This window comes from Aedes aegypti, chromosome 2 (genome assembly GCF_002204515.2).
Source record: "Aedes aegypti strain LVP_AGWG chromosome 2, AaegL5.0 Primary Assembly, whole genome shotgun sequence".
NCBI classification, from domain to species: Eukaryota; Metazoa; Arthropoda; class Insecta; order Diptera; family Culicidae; genus Aedes; species Aedes aegypti.
In genome coordinates, this window is record NC_035108.1 from 24,639,003 (window position 1) to 24,662,207 (window position 23,205).

At 37.7% G+C, this 23,205-nt stretch overlaps 1 protein-coding gene across 1 annotated transcript in view; it reads right to left on the reverse strand.

The window, feature by feature from the left end:
* The window catches only part of LOC5568478 (electron transfer flavoprotein beta subunit lysine methyltransferase), a 126,696-nt gene that overhangs the window by 24,619 nt on the left and 78,872 nt on the right, over window positions 1–23,205 (reverse strand). Inside the window, exon 2 of the mRNA XM_021840291.1 lies at window positions 17,737–18,019. Within this exon, the coding sequence (XP_021695983.1) occupies window positions 17,737–17,951 (215 nt within the window). The 5' untranslated portion in view covers window positions 17,952–18,019. The remainder of the gene's footprint in view (window positions 1–17,736; window positions 18,020–23,205) is intronic.

Here is a 23,205-nt window from a genome sequence, read left to right on the forward strand (position 1 = left end):
CTTTCAAAAGGGCACATCGACATTGGTAAACATTGGCTTTGCAAGACGCCGTTGAGCCCAATTCAACTCGATCACGCTCACCAATACCACTATCAGGAAGAGCTAACACCAATCTTTCTGATAGTGGTGTTAATTTGCGTGGGCGGGCTAAAAAGGGCTCAACAGCAACGTTTCTGAAAAACGGCTCAAGACCTCTTGAGTCTTTTTCAAATGTTTGTCCAGAACTGACGTTTTTCACGTGGTCTTATATCAGCATTAGTGGTGCAGAGAAGCACGGTTATATCTTTGCATTATAATAGCACACTATTTCGCCTTTTCTGGCATTATAATAGCATTATATGCGTATATTAAACTGACATGCATCAAATTATTACCCTATATGCGCATATAATGCTGTTACCGTGCCGCATTATCGTGCTCACTGGTTACTTGGGAAATCCCATCTGATCCTGGAGATTTGAAAAGAGCAAAGCTATCAAATGTCCAATGAATCGATTTAGTATTTACGATACTGCGAGCCGTAACTACATAAAATGACATTTGGTTCAACCGTAGATGCTAGGAGGAGCATGGATCAGCATATTATGCTCAAGTTCAGCCGTTTTCATAGTCGGTCATCAATAAGCAAGGTTTTAAGTCATAATTTTGGTACGTAGTCCAACCTCAATGATGGCTTGTAACTTACGCTCAACATCACTTTTTTGCACGGCAAGAAAAACTGCGAATCGATCGATCGAAGAACGTGATCGCTGAAACGTAGTTCGATCGTTTGGCGAAACTTTTTCAACTCCGCAACCTCGCATATCGATCGAGGCCGAGGGAATTCCGCATTTGCAGATCTCGATGCGATGCACCCGCAAACGCTCAAAATCATGACCAGATAAGCATAAGTGTTTCTGCTGATTGATTGTGTTATCTTGCAGTGTCGTAGAGTTTCTCGGAACTGTTTATTCGTCTGGTTATCGTTCGTTTTTCATTCATGAAAGTGGCTTTGGCGCTCTGATTATCACATGAACTGTCCTGTTTGGCAATCTTCGGCGACGTCGCGTCGTTGTCGCCTTCTTCGTCGCCATTTGTGGGAAGTGCCTGCCCCAAAGTGCTTATCGTGCCGAACGTGTGCTTCGGTGAAGCAGATTAGACGACAACTGATAAGCGTAAAATGTAATTAACTGGGAACGAATGTTTGTCGGACCAATGATTGGGTACTTAGCGAAAACGGATGGTCTGCTGGTGCTGGAGTGTTTCCAATAGTACTCGATCGATAATTATTGGCATATGTTATCGGGGAAACAAAGATTTGTCGATAGAGTTGTTTGTAGGGTATTTAAACGGACATCTTAGAGTATTACAATGTTTTTGGGGGTGGTGACTAAAACTTTTGTGAGAGATTAATTCCTGATGAATTTGTGTGTCTGGTTCGAATCAAGTTTCGGTTTCAAATCTTTTCAGATTTGAAATTTTATCTATTTTCCAGGGCATAAGACAAGTTCATGTTTGTCATTCAAAAATGATCATTTGCACTGCAAAACATATGTTTGTCTCAAGCTCCAAAATACCACTATTTACTTAATTTAGGATTGTTAAATCCATTGCAATGGAGTGTCTTTTTTATCAAAGCGTGTCCAGTTTTTAAGCTATTAACTATTGAAAATACACCGAGCTGTTTAGTGAAATAGTATAAAATTATGAAAAACCGAATTTAGTACTATCTAGTACTTTAATTCCACTAGAGTTTGTATATTTTGACAGATGTGCATATTTCGACCTTCCGATCATGTATTTCCTGAGTGATTCTACAGAGATGTTTTCACGTTAGAAAGGAGTGTCGCTTTTTAGGCCAATCAAGCATCTAAGAACGAGATGATTTCATCACATTTGTTCACTATCGTCTGTCAGTAAAGTAGTTCTTATCATTATCAACAATGTCGAACTGTTTGAGTACTTGAGAACTCAATTTTGCCCATAAACATTACAGGCTTAGGAAGCCATGCGTCAGCGTTTCGCAAAGTTCTATGCCCTGAAAGGAAACCGGTTTGATCCTAAATTATAGTTTTCCAATCCGGGAATCGATGTGAATGTCAATGTTATAGTAAAACTACCAATGCATGGTACTTGTTGTGTTATCAGCTCTTCCACAAGCACCCGTGGCGCGTGAAAGCTTCAATCGATGAGGAAAGATTACAACTGCTACAAATACTGATCAATCTTATTCCTAATATACATTCCGAGGTTTATGCATCAGTCGAATTCCTTAGCTTCTACACAAAAGTAACTCTGAGTTTTTAGCTGAAAGTCAAGCGTCATTTATCGTTTACCGAAGCTCAATCGGAACCTTGGTTTCCTGAGCATGCATTTCCTGAAGGATTGTACAGAAAGTATCGATTTTCGGAGCAATGAAAGCACCTTAAAACGACATAATTTCACCACATTTGTACACTATTGTCTGTCAGTAGAGCAGCTCACAACTGAACTGTTTGACTAGACAATCTATCGCAAAGTTAATCTCCCTCATAATCTGTTTACAATCTTCATTACGGGCTTAGGAAGCCATGCGTCAGTGTTTTGTAAAGTTCTATGCCCTGCCGGATAACCGGTTTGATCCTAGACCATAGCTTTCCGATCCGGGAAACAATGTGAAAGTGAATGTTGTAGTAAAATTGCCAATAAATGGTACTTGTTGTACTATCAGTTTGCTTATCTCAGCTCTTCCACATGCAGTGGGAATGTGTGAAAGCTTCAATCAACGAGGAAAGATTACAACCGCGTGAATTTTCGAAACGTAGATAAATGACTCGAACAAATGTTGACCTTGAATTATGGGTATAATCATAGTAGGCTTTGAACATTTGATTTTTCTAACTGCTCAAACTCATCTGATTCACAACCATTTTGTTTTCCAATCTGTCTGCCAAAGTCGATAATCATCGATCGCTCTCGAGCAACATTTCACACCTAGAATCCTTGAGATTCCAGACCGTTCTGGTAGGGTGTGGAGGCCACATTAGTCGCGAAACTTTATCTCTTTTTTTTCTGATGATCGATCCATTTCTCACGTCGTTTCCAATGTCCTCTAAATGACACGTGTCAGGCCCTAAATTTTGGGCCTGTTCTGAATCACGTTCACCAGCCTCCTGTGTTTACGTTGCTAAATCTATGTTGATTGATTGTGTTTACATGAGCAATTAAAGTGCATAATTGGTGCCGAAATGTAACAACTTTGATGGCTATAGATGTATGATTTTCTTTTGTTCTAGACAGTTGGAAGAAAATTTGTTGTCTAAATAACTCTGATTCAGCTCGAATGTGTGAATTAAATATTAATCTGAGTAATGGGTAACGGTAAACTGAACTATTTTTAACTATAACATGACCACCTGACACATCGAACGATCTATCAATTGAAGTTCTGTGCATTAGATGTTCTATATCTTGGTATCACTCTCTATGTCGATGATTTCGTACACTATATCAATTGGCATACAATATCTTTCTCTTTCGTGACAATATCTACGCTAGATTCAAGTGATGCAAAACAATAACAAAACACGGATATACTTCAACTTATGGACGTACTCAGAGGAGGTAAAGCGAGACTGTGACACCTCACCCTGTGCGATAGATGAAAATCACATTTGAGTGATTTGTTTAAAAGATTAAACAAATATATCTCAAACATTAATTTTTCTTCATAGTTTATTTGCTTCAAGATAAACTTTTTGGAAAATTCATGGGATTCGCCATACAATTCGATTTTTACCACACATATGATACATACATAGTTTAAATGGTTCGATAAAAATCAGAGCTAGAATTTTTAGAATATATGTTCAAAATAACTAATTTAACAAGTCAGGTTTCTTTCAGAAATTTTTCAAGAGATCTCTCAAGGGCGCGATTTCTCCCAGGAAGTCCTCTACATTTTCTTCAAAGTGTTTTGGCAATTTTTTTTTCAGGAATTATTTTATGAATTATTTTAGGAATTTATGAATACACTGAAGAATAGTTTTTATTGATTTCATCAGGAATTTTCTACGGCTTGCTTTTCCTTGTAATTCATATTTACTCCAAAAAATTTCATGAAATTTTTTACGATAATCGAATTAACTCTAGGATTTGCAAGAAATTTATCATCAATCCGTCCATATATTTTTGTGTTAATCTTAATAAACTTTCAATAAATTTCCTCTCAGATTTTTTTCTGGGATTATTGAATTCCTTTAAGGACCCTCTTCCTGGTTTCTTGATAAAAGCGACCTGAATCTCATTCAATATCTGCAACTTGTTCAACAATTATTTTAAAGTTTCCTTAAAATCCACTTTTCCAACTTTTTTTTGTTAAAAAAAAAACTTGTTCAAACCGCGATAACTTTTTCGTTTCTTGATATTTTTGCAATTTTTTTTTCATAAGTTCTCTCCTATTTTTTGAATATGTGTCGATATTAACCATTGGTCATCTGTTTACGAAGATATTCCAATATCCCTTGAGGACCAACACTTCCCATATAATATTTTGTGAGTTCCATCTTGTTCTAAGTCAATTTATCGAAACAAAAAAATTTAAAGTCCACAACATAGGTAATAAAGAGGAACCAAATTAATCACTTTTTGTCATGTTATGTAACTTTTTTTGGGAAAATTAGTACTCCATTGATCTCTATCAGATTATGTCATCAATTTTTTATGAAATTGAAATTAAAATTTCATAAAATTAATTTTAATGTCAAAAATTGAATAAGAAACAATGGGGCGAAATTCATTACTGTTAGATTAGTTTCGAAATTAAAATTTTTCTATCTTCTGAATTTGGGTCTCCTGAATTTGAAATTGATGTCAAAATTCTTACAACTCATGTATATCATTATTTAATGCAAAATTTAACTTTCTAAATCTGCATGATACGCCTAAATGTATGCAATTTCCCTTGAAATAAGCACTTTATTTGACAATACACTATTTTATGGTCAAACATTCATTCTTGTTATGCTGTACGATTTCAAAATGAGTTCAGCAGTTCACACTGAAGCTAAATCATCATTTTAACACTCGCAGTTTGTCTGCAGGCCTAGCATCAGCGGATTTTTTCCAACAGTTTTTTAAACACCTTCAAAACCTGTGAATATTTCTAGGCAAAACTAATTCTAATTAAAATGAAATAGTTTAAAATTATCATTAGACATCTATAAACAAGAAAACATGAAATGTCTGTGATACAAACGAAGTATTAAGCATCCTTGAAAGAAAATGCTTTTTGATACCGACCTGATCAAATTCACCCCAGTGACCAATTTGCCCCCGGATTACGGTACCAGAAACATAAATGTTAATTTCTCAAAAACGGTTGCATACATTATTTTGCAACCGTAAAGCGATTTAAATATTCTTTTGTGGTGAAAAAATGATGCTGCTTGTACAGGAGTTAAACCAATTTCTGTTTCCTGAGAAATTCTTCGTGGAATTTGTACAAAGATTTTTTAAATTACTCTTAGGTTTTAAAGATTATTGAATAATACCGACAATCGTTACATGTGATGAAACTTATAAAAGTCTTCTAGAAGTTGGTTTAGACTATTTTGGGGATTTCTGCTATATTAATTTTCATGCCTCTTTTCTCGCATTCTTCCAAACACCATGATTATATCAAAGATTTTCAACAGTGATTCTTGCAGGGTATTCGTCAGGAAATTCTCAATAATTTAAACTGAGATTTTTTTTTTTTTTTTTTTTTTTTTTTTTAAATCTTTATTAGAGTGTATTTTAACACACGAGGGCTAGTTCTACACTAGAAACTGAGATGTTTTAAAGCATTCTGCATAAAAAATCTCCTAAGAATTTTTCGAACGGCTCGTCAAGAAAATTCGACATGAGTGCATAAAGAAACTGCAGTATGTTTTACTACTCAACTGGTTGTTTCATTTCTCCAAGTATTATATGTTGATTGCCACTATCATTCCAATGTTTCTACGTAATTCAACCTATCAATCCAACTAATCTCATCAATTCTTTGATTTCCACAGGCATTCTTATCACAATGTTATCTGGATTGCTCCAAGAGGTAAACCAAGTCATCGAAAGAATGACCAAGTACCCATACTAGGTTTTCAGAGTTGACTGGATTGTGTTCCTCAATTTGAGTTCGACATGCAAAACCTTGCCTCGACCTTGAAATCTCCGAACCATTAGGTTCAATAGCAACCTGACTATCCGATCAGATATAAATATAATACCTTACCTATTACGTGCTGCCGAAGGGCTGATTGCGCTCCATACAAAAGAGCAACTATTATTGTTGAAAAACGATGCAGTGTCTACCAAATTAGTAGAACTGATGCAGACATAGCTCACGAGAATATTCACCAGCACCAGCTTTTCCTTTAAAAAGGCAACAGCCAGTGTAACACAAAATATTGTTCGATATATTTCTTTCCAAATAGCCAGATATCCACGCTTCTCGCGGAGAAAATTGTGTGAAAAATTTTCTATATCAGGTATCAGAAGGCCGGCTCCAAAGGCACGTTCCCCACCAGTTGGGAGATTTGTGCCATCGCCATATTTGAGCCTATTTCATCATCTACCCGATGGGAGAGGAAAGGGAAGGGAAAGATGGGAGGAAATAGGAGTGGGTCCCTTGAAGAGGGAAGATCGCATAAGCGAAATGAGAGCATGTAGCTCCATACCACAATGGGTTCGAACAGCGCCCTAAAAAGGGCACTGCAAAACGCGTGAGCGTAAAGAGAGCCTATAGCTCATTACCACAGCGGGTTAAGAATAACAGGATGTCCTGAAGATTCAGGCTTCTGTATTCAGTTTCACTTAATAAGTGTTTACCAAGTAATTGGAATCGCATTTGCGCAAAAACTGGACAGTTACATATCAGGTGATACGAAGTTCCATAATCGGAGTCACAACTATCACACACAAATGAGTCAGCACGCTGAATATTTGCCATGTGATAGTTGAGTCGGCAGTGGCCTGTCAACGCTCTGACCAAGAGACTGCAATTCTGCTTTGACAGATTTGTTAAATACTTCGCCACCTTTGGAGATGGCTCAGTAATATACAATTTTGTTTGACGACACGACTCCAAACTATTCCAATATTGCTTGTGCTGAGTTGCCGCCCAAGAGTTTATCTGAAGCTTCACCCAGCACTTCGAAATTGGAATAGCCGGCTCAGGGCCAATGAAGTCATGCGATGCTCCATCGCGAGCTAGCTCATCAGCCAATTCATTTCCAGCGATGGAAGAATGGCCAGGTACCCATACAAGGTTTACAGAGTTGACTGAATTCAGTTCCTCAATTTGAGTTCGACATGCGATAACAAGCTTCGACCTTGAGTTGGCCGAAGCGAGAGCTTTTATAGCAGCCTGACTATCTGAACAGAAGTATATGACTTTACCCATTACGCGCTGTTGAAGTGCTGATTGCACTCCACACATAAGAGCAAATATTTCCGCCTGAAAAACGGTGCAGTTTCTACCAAGTGAGTAAAACTGATTCAGCCTTAGCTCACGAGAATATACTCCTGCACCAGCTCTACCTTCAAGAAGGGAGCCATCAGTGTAACATACTATATTGTTTGATATACTTCTTTCCAAATAGCCAGACGTCCACTCTTCCCGTGAAGGGAATTGTGTGGTAAATGTCCTGTAAGGAAAGTTACAAGCAATTGTGAGATCACTTGGAGCAAGGACAATTTTGTCCCAATTCACCAAAAGTGGAAACAACGAAGTGTGTGTAGATCTACGATTCACTGGATTTTTCTCCAGTAGATCCAGTACCCATAAACGGTAAGAGCAAGAAAGTGCTTCTTGTTTAAGATATATGTGTAGTGGCGCAACGTCGAAAAGGGCCTCGAGCGCTGCTGTGGGAGTTGTAGAGAACGCACCAGACATCGCCATCAAGCACATCCTTTGGAGATGGCCCAATTTTGATTGGATTGTTCTCACTTCGCCCTTTTGCCACCACACAAGACATCCATATGCCAATATTGGTCGAACAACTGTTGTGTAAATCCATTTGATATATTTGGGTTTGAGGCCCCAAGTTTTACCAAAGGTTCGCCGGCATTGACCGAAGGCCATGCAAGCTTTTTTGACTCTGAAATCAATGTGAGGTGTCCATGAAAGTTTGGAATCTAGAATGACTCCGACATACTTTACTTGATCAGTCACATTAATCTCAGTGCCAAAAAGACGTAAAGGTCGAATTCCATCGCGGTTTCGTCTTTCCGTAAAAAGAACAATAGATGTTTTATTCGGGTTAACCGAAAGGCCATATTGGCGACACCAACTCTCGACTACCTGAAGAGCACTTTGCATCAGGTCGAATAGGGTGCTTATGCACATACCAACTATCAGAGCTAGATAGTCGTCGGCAAATCCATAAGTTGGAAAACCGCAATTATTGAGTTGCCTCAATAGCGTATCTGCTACGAGATTCCACAAAAGTGGTGACAAGACTCCCCCTTGGGGGCATCCGCAAACACTCAATTTTCGAATCGCTGATTGACGCAATGTCGAGAAGAGATGTCGGTTTTTGAGCATTTGATGAATCCAATTGGTAATCATTGTAGGTAGCCCATGGTTTCGTGCGGCTTCCAATATGGCATCGAAAGACACGTTATCAAAGGCACCCTCAATATCCAAGAAAACACCCAAGCACGATTGCTTCTGAGCGAATGCTTTCTCGATATCGTATACAACTTTGTGTAAAAGAGTCACAGTGGACTTTCCAGATTGGTAAGCATGTTGATTCACATGAAGAGGCATGTTTGCCAAATAAACATCACGGATGTGATGATCGATAATCCGTTCCAGACATTTCAGAAGAAAAGAGGTCAGACTGATTGGTCTAAAACTCTTCGCTTCCTCATACGACGCACGTCCTCCTTTTGGGATAAACTTTACAGTAATATCACGCCAGGATTTGGGAATGTACCCGGTAGCAAAACTGCTTACAAGTAGCTTTTTCAAAACATGTTTGATAAACTCAAATCCCTTTTGGAGCAGAACAGGATAAATCCCATCCGCTCCTGGAGATTTGAAAGGAGCAAAACTATTAAGTGCCCATTGAATCGATTCAGTAGTTACGATACTGCGAGCCGAGGCCAGAGACTCGTAACTACATGAAAAGACATTTGATTCATCCGTAGATGCTATGTCCACACATCCGGGGAAGTGTGTATTGAATAAACATTCTAAAACTTCTTCATCGGAAGAAGTAAAGTCACCATTAGGTAAGCGAATTTCGTTCACTTGGAAATCCTTAGATTTTGCAAGAATTTTGTTCAACCGACTGACTTCACTCAAACTGGAAACATTTGTACAAAGGTTTTTCCAGCCGGATCGTTCAGCAGAACGAAGAGCCTTCTTGTAAGCCTTGCGAGCTGACTTGAACGACTCTGATCCAGCTGAACGGCGTCTGTTCCAACTCCTTCTACATTGTTTCCTGAGTCTAGTCAGATCGGAATTCCACCATGGGGTCCCTCTTGTAGTCTTTACAGACCGCAGAGGACATGCTTCTTCAAAAGCTTCCATAATGTAGGATGTTGTAGTATCAACGGCATCATCCAGATCACTTGGATTTTCAATGGACGGAGAATATCCATGAAATTTGGTCGCAACCAATTCAATGTAGAGTTCCCAGTTTGTTGACCGGGGATTCCTAAAACGCAAAGTCTGCGCAGTTACATTTGAATGTTCAAAGAAGATGTAGCGATGATCAGATAATGATTCCTCATCTGATACATGCCAATTCGTCAACTCGTGACTGATTCTATTCGAGCAGAGCGTTATGTCTAACACTTCTTCTCTATTAGAAACCATGAAGGTTGGGCGATTGCCTATGTTAAGTAATCCAAGGTCTGTACTACTTAAGTATTCCATCAGACTGGAGCCTCTCAAATTGATATCCGAGCTGCCCCAGATGATGTGATGAGCATTGGCATCACTGCCCACAATCAGCGGAAGGCCTTTTGTTACGCAGTGTACGACAACTCGTTTGAAGTCATCCGTTGGGGATGGTTCATCATGTGGTAAATATACCGAACAATAGACGTATTTCCTGTTGAGGTCACCAACAGAAACATCGATTGTGATAGCACATACATCTCTGGTAGTTAACTCAGAAATGAGTGTAGCAACGATTGCTTTATTAACGAGCACGCATGCGCGGGGCATGGAGCGCGAGTTTGCCATTTCAAGCTTGCTAAAAGTAGCAAAAACTGGGTCCACAAGGTTACCTAGATAGAAGTTCCCTCTACGAAAGTAGGGTTCTTGAACTAGCGCCACTTGGGCTGCACCATTTTGCATGAGTCTGCAAAGATTGATCGTTGCTGTTCTTTTATGCTGAAGATTGATCTGAGCTAACCTAACCGTAGCCACTACCCAAACTAGGCAGGATTAAGCTTTTTGCAATCTCAGCACGAAAAAGACCAGCAACGAAAAAACCAGATCGGTATCTATTTAAAGTCGCCAAAGGCGAAAGAGCACAGAATACACTGTGTAAAACGCATAATGCGAATCCATATAGGTGATAATTTAAATTAAATGTCAACATATTCATAATCCCACCCTTATTAAGCCTCAAGATAGAGACTGAAGAAGGGCAGCCGATTATCTCGGAGAAACACAAGGTCACCTGCACCATTGCTCCGGGTAGCACAGGAAGGACTCAATACTGTGGAGGGCGCCCTGGTACCCCACAGGCTCCGTTTGCGGTTAGGTTTTATTTAGACCCCCCTAACCATTCATTCTTAGGCACGGTACGCATCACACCATAAATTAGGGGTCACCTGTGAGGTGGACTTTTACCACCGGAACAGGCAATCCGTAGTGTTAATTCTTAGCCAGTTGAAACAACCGCTACCGACACTACGCGGCTATCTAGGCTGCTCGGGAAAAGGAGGTTAATATTGATGATTAACTCCTGACGTGCCCAAGCAGCCATCAAAAAGGCAACAGCCAGTGTAACACAAAATATTGTTCGATATATTTCTTTCCAAATAGCCAGATATCCACGCTTCTCGCGGAGAAAATTGTGTGAAAAATTTTCTATAAGGAAAGTTTCAAGCAATTATGAGATCACCTGACGCAAGAACAATTTTGTTCTAATTCACCATAGAGGGAAACAACAAAGTATTGTGATGTGTTTTTAACATTTGCTTTGTAGTTAGTTGAAACGTGCTTAATCTATGTTACATTATTATTGATTATACCTGTCATAAACTTCAGAATACTCTGGAACATACCCTCCAAGTATTCCAGGGTATATGAAGCTTTGCTAATCTTTGCATATGCAAAAAAGTTCAGAGCAATTTCTTGCTTTTGTATTTTAGTGCCGCTTTTAAGAGATGTACTCAGCCATCCAAGAACTTACTGGAATATAGGTCTTTCAATTTACGTACCTTATAAGTGACATAGTGACGAGTATTGATGTAAAACGTGCTCTTAGTAATTCAACGAAGTCATCTATATGAAGTAATGAAATCTTATCCCATAAAAGCCCGAGATGAACCTTGAATTTTTAAATAGCCACAATTCGGAAACCAGTAAATCAAATAATTTGAAATTAATTCTGGAAGTAAAAATTGGTTTTCATGGCTAACTCGATGGTCCCTCAAATCGCAGTTGCACTGGTTTTGTGTTCTATAACTCGATACCTCCCTAACTCGATGGTCCCTTCAATATCGAGTAAGGGAGAGATGACTGTATATAAATAAAAATGGAATGGTGTTTTTATGTCACGAAATGGCTTATGAATGGGTGAACGGCTCGGGATGATTCTTTATCCGCTTTGTTCGTCAAGGGTTCCGACGTGTTTGTCTGTATGAAAATCCCATGATATTCACCAGGAAAATTGGAAAAAAACGAGAGTGAACAGAACTGTCATTTTGTATGGGACGATTCATAGCATTTTTCAACAGCCTACTTGATGGCAAGACGAAGTTTGCCGGGACCACTAGTACATAATAAAACACAAAATCTATGCAGCAGCGCATCAAAAGACTATTAGGGAAACCATGGAAACCAACTTCTAATATGATAGCCCTCAATCTGTTGAATATCTTTGCCGAAAACAACAACTTTCTAGCTGATAAGGATCTTGAGATACAGACGATCGAAGAAAATTTGTCATTACCGCCACTTAGCGAGAAAATTCTGCACCGCCAAACAGCCCTTGATCTGCTGAATAGTTATGCCGAAGACACCAACCTATTAGTTGATAAGGTTCTTGAGATACGTAAAATTGAAGAAAATTGTTACTAGCGTCACCTAGCAGATAAGTTCTCGATTATATTTTGTAGCTCCAGAGTCCAGATAGCCCTCAATCTGTTGAATATCCTTGCCGAAGACACCGCCTCCTAGCTGATAAGGATCTTGAGGTAAAGAAGATTGAAGATTTATTTCTACTACCGCCACCAGGCGGATGAATATACATTTGGGCTTTTTACCATCAGATTGCCCATAATATGCTGAGTAGTTTCGCCCAAAACACCAACCTTATAGTTGATAAGGATATTGAGATACAGACGATTGAAGAAAGTTTGTCATAAGCACCACCTAGCGGTTGCATTCTCAATCAGATTTCTCATGGCCTGATAGCCCTTGATCTGCTGAATAACTTTGTCGAAGAAACCAACCTTCTAGCTCATTTGGATGTTGAGATATCCGTTTGAGGCCAAGGTATTGCTGTTTGCATTTAAGGTGCAAATCTTCACCAAATGTGCTCCAAATGCGGTAAAACAGAACAATCAAAGGACACCTAGCAACGATTATCTAAATCGCCGCCGACCTAGCAAGAAAAATCTATCTATGACATCGCATTACTTGACGAAAATCAACACAGCAATATATCCTGTGTGCAGTTCAAGGTGTATCCTGGGATTTTAAGGCTTAATAGAGTGCGTTAGAAAAAATATTTGTGGACAATCTGGGTCATCCAAGAGCCTTATAAAATATAGGTCATCAAATCTACAAGCATATGTGGCTACATGTTGAAAAAATTAGAATCTAGTACACACTCAGAAATACTTGAATAATTTAACTGTGATTCTTGGTGAATACACCACAAGTTCAAAGTCATCCAAGAACGCCCGGAAAGTTATGCCAAAAGATCTACAACATTTCTTGGTTACGCTTGTAGAACCCTTGGAGAACTAAGAAAATTCGTATATATCGTAGAAATCGTATACAATCGTCGAGATGAAATCTGTTTATTTTGTTTTTGTTAGTGGAATACTTGGTTAGACCATGGATAAACTCTTACAGAAGTTTTTGGAGGTTTCTTGGTAGAATTCCATGAAGTTATTCATTGTATGTTTAAAAGCAATACAGTCATACCTCGAACTTTGATAATTATTGATTTAACGTCAACTCGACACTGGTTTAGTAATTCAGCTCAAAAAAATTGATAATATTTTTTCCAAAAAAAAATGCTCGAGGAAAAATTTATTTACTGTCTTATGAATTCATAAAGATATTCTTCAAATGATTTCTCCAAGGATTTGATATTCCTCATGGAATTCCTCTACGGATTTCAACTAGAATTATTCCGAGGTGGCCACCATGAACTCATCTTGAATTTTCCTGAAATTCATAACATTTAAAACACATTCTTAAAATAATTTCGACAGGAATCTCACAGAAAATCTTCTGATATTCAAGTATACAAATTTCTGAGATTCTCTTCAGAAATAGTTCCAGGGATTACATCAGATTTTTTCACAACGCGATTTCAGAAATTCATTTCATCAGTATTGACTTACCGGATTTTCATCTTAATTCTACTATGAACTTTACAAGCGATTCCGCTTAGGCAGCGTCCATTACTTACGTAGCGCCAAAATTGGAAGTTTTTGACCCACTCCCCTTCCGTAATGCTTTTTGTATGAAAAATTTCATTCATATTCAGTTATTATTCGTTAATTCTTTCAGCGAACAGAACAATCCAGTAATAATTCGTGGAATGCTCTAGGAATCATTCCATAAAATTGTGTAGGTATTTTTCTTGATCGAGAATCTCGAAAAACCAATGAAAATTGCAAATTTTATTATTTGATGATTTTTTTGTACTAAACTTGCTATAATTCGAAAATGACTATTTCTGTAGAAGTGATCATAATATTCATTATGGTTTAAAATACTTGGGTTCTTATTGTATCATCAGAACAAAATAATTTTGACAAAAAAATTTGTGGGTCGGCCAAAAGTTCGTAAAAAAACTTTTTTCTCTAAAATTTCTCCATCATGAAACTTTGTCCCAATCGTCTGTTTCCTATCAAGATTCTATGGTGAAAATTTAAAAAAATAATCAAAATTGGGGTTTTATGTAATTTAAAATTTCATTTTTATTTATGAATTTTTAATGAAAATAAAAAATATTCCTTCAGTGTATATTTTTACATGTAGTCCAAACGGTTCCCTACAACTTCTTCATAGAACATTTTTCTCCAAAATGAACAGTTTCGGAGTTAAAGTTTTTCAAATAAATTGCATACAAAAACTTACAGGTCATTTTCAAAAGTTTTTTTTGAGTCAAAATGATCCATTTTTCAATGAGAAAACACTTATTCTACCATACCGAAAACATATGCAAAATTTACTGCAAATCGAAGAGGGTCGAGTTCTGTGACTGACCGATTTGACATAGAATTTGTATACGTATAGAGTAAGGTGGGGCAAAAGTTCAACCTTAGTGGTATAATCAAAGTTTCCAGAAAAACAATAGCAGTTAAAACAAAACAAATACCATACAGTGAACCTTCAACATATTGGCTATAATTTTGCTGAACAAACTTGTGTCAAAATATTTACCCATTTTTAGTTATAACAGTTTCAAAATTGAGTGTCTTATTCGAACTCGGGCAAGAGTTCGAATCTAGTGTGGGGCAAAAGTTCACTAGCTAAAACACAAAATATCGATCCTTTTATGACAGGCATACTTTACACTAGCCGTAAACTTAAGTTTGACGAAAAATACACACTAAATTTTCATCAAAAAATTGCCCAAAACCGGGTTGATTGTAGTATACTCAAAAATAGCAGTTTTTCGCAAAACTAAGTGGAAATGTAAAATTTTGGTGACAGTTTTCACACGATCAAACAAATTTAACTAAATTTGAGGATAATATGTGACTTTTAGGCAATTTACAATTTTTTCCGTGATTTTATACATGGGTCGAACTTTTGCCCCACTGATTCGAACTTTTGCCCCACTATGGGCCAAAAATTGTTTATGCATTTATGCAAAAAGTAATACACCTCAAAGCAACCTTATGATAAGCCTAGAAACGCCCTTATATAAAATATTGAAAAAGATTTTATCTTCAATTGGTTCCATGCAACGAAAGTGTGACCAAAAATTACAATATTCACATCGAAAAACAACAAATAGCCATAACTTTTCCAAATCTCAATCGATTTTTATGATATTTAGAGTGAAAGTCTCTCACTTAAATAGCATTCGAACCACCATGACATTTATAAGATTTGTTTTGAATTGAGCTTGAAATCTTAAAAAGAAACTCTTACCCCACTCGAACTTTTGCCCCACTTTACTCTATGTTAAAGTTTGCAGTTCAGAATTTCAAACGTGCAAAAAAGAAACACCATTTCTCGATGATTCATGCAAAAATAAGTTTTTGGCAATATAAATAGTATGTAAAATTTTATGCACGGCCGTGTAAAAAAAATCCGTGCAAAAACAGAATCGGGTGTATTGTGAGAATAGAATGGGGTGGGGTTTCTTCATAAACTTAAGCTGACTTGATCCTTTTTCTTAATGGAGCTGTTACTCTGCAGGAGACACTTGATCCCCCTTTGAACATATATTCTAATAAAAGAGTAATGAAAATCGAAAAAAAAATAATAAAATTGAGACCTCAAATAAAAGTGGCCTATTCAACTTTTTTCCAATAAATACTTTTTATTTAGTTTTTCAAGTTTTGAAATTGCGAGAGGAGATTTGTTAAAATTTGCGCAGAGATAATTTTTTTTTCTCAGCTATTGATAACTTTGGAAATGCTCATAAAAACACTAAGCTGACAACCAGGCCAAGGGGCGTAACGCAATTCAAACAAAATGCTCCTAAAACATTATTCTTTGTACCATCTGAAATTCATAAATAATCTTTTGTGGTTGTTTCCCTCTTCTGATGGGAAACCTGACAACGCTCTTGCGTCTCTTTGTATATTATTGTTCTAGTTTCGGTGGGATTTTTAATCCACTACTCTTCAAATAATTATCTTTTGTATTTATCTGTCAGTATCTGGACGGGTTTTCCAGTACCGAAATGTGGACAGTCAATTGTATTAAAGCGGGGATCGCTAAGATTTTTTTAATTATTCCATCAATAAAAAAAGTCTTCAGCATATACCCGCACCATGTGATGTCTTTATTGTGAAAAACATCATTGTTTTTGTACCCTCTGCAACAAGCCATTGAGATCCCCAGAACAACAAACACCGTGTTTTCCCAACAATTTTACTATGTGTTTACGCTTTAACAAAACTGTCCAAAACAACTTTGTCAAAAACAATTTTGCCAAAAATTGAACTGTTTACATGTGTTGAATTTCAGCCAAATCAAGAAGTTATACTTCAAACGCAAATTTCGTCCATCCAAGCTATCATTTTGATTCCCCGAAGGTGCTAAACAAAACCCGCCAAACCAGAAACTCTGAATGAGCATCGAAAATATCAGGAAATTACTTGTTATGGATTCTCGGCCTCGTGCTCCTTCCTCGTTGAGCGGCGGTCTCCCAGGCAACAGAGGAGATTCCCGCGAGTGAGCATTGATAACAAAATTTCTACGTTTCTGTACGTGTATCTACGGGTAGCCCCACGTCTGGTTGCTATTTATTACAGTCTGAATATTTCACATGTGATTAGCGAAAAGCGACCCAAATGCCGAGCGCTTCGCTTATCAAGCAGTAACGGTGCGCAAAAAATCGTCGCCTCGCAGTGGTTCTGATTGGAAGAGTCATGGCAATAGCTGCGCATTTATGACATTTTACAAGTTTGGATCTTGACAAGTGACTTCCTTAGCCGAGTGGTTGGAGTCCGCGCTTACAGAGCAAAGCCATGCTGAAGGTGTCTGGGTTCGATTCCCGGTCGGTCCAGGATCTTTTAGTAATGGAAATATCCTTGACTTCCTTGGGCATAGAGTATCATCGTACCTGCCACACGATGTACGAATGCGAAAATGGAAACTTTGGCAAAGAAAGCTCTCAGTTAATACTGAGGAAGAGCTCATAAGAACACTGAGCTGAAAAGCAGGCTCTGTCCCAGTGGGGACGTACTACCAAAAAGAAGAAGAAGACATTACCGATTAGGTCGTAATACACTCGAATTATATGTCTATTATTATTATATAAAATATTTACAATACCGCCTACACTTTTATTCGTATAAGGCGTTTTGACAACATCTTATACGGAATGAAATGCGCATATTGACTGTTTAACGAGAAACTTGTGACGATCGACGCGCCACCATAATTCATATGACGGAGGGTACTAGAACTAACTTGGAGGTGATGATTTCGCAATTTGGAGGTTAACATCACCTCCAAACACTAGCGATTTTGCGGTGGGATGTTGACGTTTGATCACGAATAAGCATCTGATTGTCAGGATGGGTTTTCGCCACCTTTTCACAAAACCGAACCCCTGTGCGCCTACCGGACCAACTGCGACGCCTCTTGTTTTTGTTATTAACCATTTTCGCGCATTTACTTACGCCTTGGCCGATGGGATGTTTTCGCTGTCGCCGTTTGTTGGATCTAGTGATCTGTTTTTGCTGTCGTCGTGATAACCAGCTGCGTGATGGCGGCTACGTATTCGGAGGTGTCGCCGACATGATCCAAGTGGCCCGTCTGCAACGCCCATCGAAGTCGCCACTGCTGGGAGCGCCCTTTGCTGCTGATAACAGACCGCTGCTAATCGTCGAAGCATGTTGCCCGAACACGATTGTGATGATGAAGTATGCTGCGCGGAATGAGCTCCCAATTGCCAAGGGGATCCTGCAAAACAAACAATCGAATGGGGTGACACGTGAGCACGGTTGGGTCAATACACTGACACGCATCGTTGTGTGTCATGATCAGCCTGTAGGCTGATGATCAGATGAAAATTTTTGAATAGAGGACATTTCTCGCTTTATCTGATCTCGCTCTGAAAGCCATTGATAACCTCGTGTTCACCCTGTTGTTACTGAGCAAATGAGCAAACAAGCAAAATGGATATTGTGTTATTCCTTTATTTTTATCATTTCAAATATATCATTCATTTCTTATATCTAGGTGTTCTGTATTGGACAACATCCTGATTTGAGCTTTATTTTCTTTTTTGTTAACAACATATTACATTTTTTTGCCGTAGCAGTTCAGAATTTTACATGAGAGTTGATTTCGCCTGTTTATAGGAAAAAAACGCCTTCAAATAAGTTAACCTAACTGATCCTGAATATATAACGCATTAATGGTGGTAATAGAAGATTGAAAAGATTTTTGTCTAAAATTATCAATAATTTTATTCGATGATTGTTTCAATGTTTCAACATTGAATATTCTATGTAACTCATTAGTACTATACAAGGGAGGAAGCTTCAGAATCATTTTAAAATTTTTATTTTGAATCCTCTGCAGAGCTTTCTTCCTGGTATTACAGCAGCTAGTCGATACGAGTACAGCATACGACATGGCCTGAAAATTTGTTTGAAGATCAAAAGCTTGTTCTTAGGACAAAGTTTTGATTTTCTATTAATAAGGGGATAGAGACATTTTACATATTTATTACATTTGGCTTGAATGCCCTCAATGTGATTTTTGAAAGTTAAATTCTTATCTAGCATGAGCCCTAGATACTTAACTTCATCTGTCCAATTTATTGGAACCCCTCTCATCGTGACAACATGTCTACTTGAAGGTTTCAAATAAAGAGCTTTTGGTTTATGTGGGAATATTATTAGTTGAGTTTTGGAAGCATTAGGAAAAATCTTCTATTTTTGCAAGTATGTATCCAAACTTTTTTGCAATCTACTACTACAGATGACACGCAGGCTTCGTCCTTTGGCGGAGAGGCCTGTGTCATCCGCAAACAAAGATTTTTGACATCCCTGTGGTAACTCAGGTAAGTCAGATGTGAAAATATTGTATAATATTGGTCCCAAAATGTTGACTTGGGGAACACCAGCTCTTATAGGAAGTCTTTCAGACCTGGATTTCTGATAATTAACCTGAAGTTAACGATTTGACAGATAACTTTTGATTATTCTAACAATGCATGTTAGAAAATTAAAGTTTTATAATTTAAAAATCAAGCCTTCATGCCAAATACTGTCGAATGCTTTTTCTATGTCTAGAAGACCAGTAGAAAAGCCTTCAGTTTTGTTGGAACGAATTAAATTTGTAAAAGTTGATGAGTGGTCAACTGTCCATGCTGGAATTCGAACTGTTCATTAGCAAAAATTGAATTTTCGTTGATGTGGACCATAGTTCTGTTCAATATGACCTTTTCAAAAAGTTTACTGGAGAAGAAAAGCAAAAAATGATTGGACGATAGCTAGAAGCCGCTGCAGGATTTTTGTCATGTTTTAGAATTGGTAAAACCTTGGCATTTTACCATTTTTCATGAAAATCTACCAACTGAAGACATTTGTTCAATACATCAACCAAGAATAATATGAAAGCTTCTGGAAGTTTCTTGATGAGGATGTAGAAAATTGAGGATGTAGAAAATAGCAGGATCGCGAGTGCGTTGAAGTTGCCTTCTCCTCACGTTTTTAAGACGGATCAAGAGTTCAAGATCATCGTCTATAATCACGGATTTAAATTTTACTTTACAATTAGGAATTGCAATGCTCCTGGCTTCAAAAAATGGAATTTGTTAAAGTTTCAAGAGCATTGTCAATATCAAGTTTAGTTTGTAAAGAAATGTTAACATCAAGATTTGAGTCAAAATACGTATATTCCAGTCGGCTCAAAAATAATTGAAAGTGGAGCTGATTGGATTGAGAATCGCTTCATGGGATATTTGAAATGTAACAGGGACATGATTAGAATCGAAATCAGCATGAGTAACTAATTGGCTACAAAGAACACTAGAGTCGGTTAAGATCAAATCAATCGTAGATGGATTTATAGAAGAGGAAAAACATGTAGGGCTATTAGGGTTTTGAATTGAGGAATATCCTGAAGAGCACTCATCAAATAAAATTCTGCCGTTGGAATTACTTTGAGAATTATTCCATGACCGATGTTTGGAATTTAAGTCCCCAATGATAAACAATTTTGACTTATTGCGAGTCAATTTTCGCAAGTCAGTTTGGAGCAAATTCACATGCTGTCCAGAGCATTGAAAAGGTAAATAGGCAGCTATGAAAGTATATTTACCAAGCTGTGTTTCAACTGAAAAACCTAAAGTTTCAAAAATTTTAGTTACAAATGACTAAAACAGTTGATGTTTTATACGCCTATGAATGATGATTGCAACTTCCCTATATGCCCCATCAAGTCGATCGTTACGATAAACAAAAAAGTTAGGATCTCTTTTGAGTTTGGATTCAGGTTTCAAATAAGTTTCAGTAATAACTGCTATATGCACGTTATTAGCTGTAAAAAAATAAACAGCTATTCCTCTTTACCATTCATAGAACTTGCATTCCAATTTAAAATATTTAAATTATTATTTGGATCCATTAGAAAAACGAAATCCAATAACAATTTGGTTAGTAAATTTCACACCAACTTGGACTGTTTCAGTCATAGTGGTGGTTTTGAACATTGCATAAATCATTTGATTCAATTGTTCAGTTATAAAATCAGAGGGAGACATATCACTTGAAGTGGGTACATTGTCTGATGATTTTCCGTATGAATTTTTGGTAAACGGAGAGCCGGAGTAGAATTTACCTGTGGCGGCAGGTTGTTTTGTTCATTTGATTTGAAACAATTTGAACGGGTACTCATAGTATGAAAAGGGGAGGAGTTCAAATTACCTGCTACGATATCGTCGTAGGATTTTCCTTGGGTAGATCCATTCGAAATTAAAAGATTCGGACGGCTACCCGATGGAATAAAATTAGTTTGTGAATGAGCATGGTTATAAACTTCCTGATGGGTATGATTCATAATCAAGCGATCGTTAACTGAAAAATGAGCATTGTTCGATACTTTACCAGAGTAATTCCGGAATCGACCGATCGTAACGGACATTAACGTTCATCTACCATACACGAGCCTCGACGACTCGCCTACGCGAAGGACAAGCCCCAAAAATTGGACTTATGATTACCCCCGCAATTGGCGCATATGAACTTATCGGTATCTTCCTTCACAGGATAGACGTCCTTAGCGTGAGAAGAACCTCCGCAAATCATGCATTTGGCATCCATACGGCATTTTTTTGTACCATGACCCCACTTTTGGCACCGAAGGCACTGAGTGGGGTTCTGGTAATTTTCTCCAGGTTTCTGGAAATGTTACCATGTCACACGGACATCGAACATAAGTCTAGCTTTTTCTAAAGCTTTAATATTATTAAGATCTTTTTTGTTAAAGTGAACTAAATAATATTCTTGAGAAAGCCCTTTCCGAACAATGCCAGATTGGTTTCTCTTTTTCATAATGATTAATGGACTAAATATCAAGTAAATCATTTATTTCAATTTTAATCTCTTCAGGTGACTTATAGTCACTTGAGAGACCTTTCAAGACGACTTTGAACAAACGTTCAGTTAAGTCGTCATAAGTAAAAAGCTTGTACTTCTTCTCTTCAAGATGTTTGAGAAGAAGTTCGCGATCTTTAAGAGTTTTAACTGACAACTGACCACGATAGGCGGCACTCTTTGCTTCCTCATTTGAATCAAAGAGCCTGGGCTAGAGGCTGCTTCGATTTGGTGTTCGGAAAATTTGTCTAGAGCATCGAACTGATTGCTCATTTCGAAACAATAGGGTCCTAAAGCCCTGTCCCAATTTTAGTGCCAAACGCTTAAGTTTAGGCCAAAAACACAGGTTTACTCAATGTTCTAATGTTTTCTGTTGGTTTGAGCCCAAAAAAACTTGTTTAAAGATTTTGTCACACCCCTTGGCTTAAACTCAAATTTTGGGTGTATTTTGTTTTCCGTGTCCCTTCCGAAATGTCAGATAGGAACAACCCCAGTGTTAAAACTGAAACCCCTGTGGTGTTTTTGTCGACTAAGCGAACGTCAAACATGATCTTAAGTGTCAAGGTTCATTTATGGACCCCATTTTTAAATTAAAGTTTAAACATGATATAGCCCTTATTTGAGCGGGAAAAATTGCTTAAGTAATTGCAGTAAGATGCTCTTTCGTGTTATTGAATAAAAACAAGATTTCATTTAAAATTTTAGGACCCAATTATTCATTTCACTCTTGAAAGAAAGTTCGCATTCCGGAGAAACGTCCTTTCTTCCATTCTTGACACGTTAAGTGACAGTTTTAAATCCCACTTTTTTGGAAGGAAAGTGTGAATTCAGAGAATCACCTTTCCATTTGTTAGTTGTTGATACCATGTTTGGTTAATAAACCAAAGAAGACGTGACCTTCGAGAGGTTTTATTTTCCCAAGACGGTGTTCAAGAAGGATTACCACCGCTAGTTTTCGCCAACGAGTCCAACCAAAAATCGAAGGCACGGGTCCAAACCAGGATCGTAAAGGAATCAATAGTAGAAAAAATAGTACTAAAAATGCTGTTTTAGTAGCACTGAAAAGTACCGTTTTTAATTTTAGCTCTGAAAAGCACTGTTTTTATAGCACTGAAAAGTACGGTTTTATTGCTTTAGGTAGTTTTTAAGAAAACTTCCAAGAGCAGAGAGAATTGGTGTACGCACAGCACGAAGGTACGATGCGCACTATGATTCCTCAAACGCTCCCCTCAGGAATCTCTCGAGTATCCTTAAAAGAGTTTTTCGAAGTGTTCGTTCCCTCAGATATGTATCTTAGAGTTTTTCCAGGAATCCTTTTAGTACCATGCAACCAGAATTTCTTAAAAGAATTGCACCATGAAAATTGTTTTACATACACAAGAAATCCCTTCATGAGTGCTTACTTCAAGGATTTCGTACCAAATTTTGCAACCTTCAAGAAGTTCTGTCGGATTTTATCAGAAATTACATCCGGGGCCACTCAAGAGATGGTGCCAGGAATACCTCGGGAGGTTTTTTTCAGGAATCAGGTCTAGTCATTAA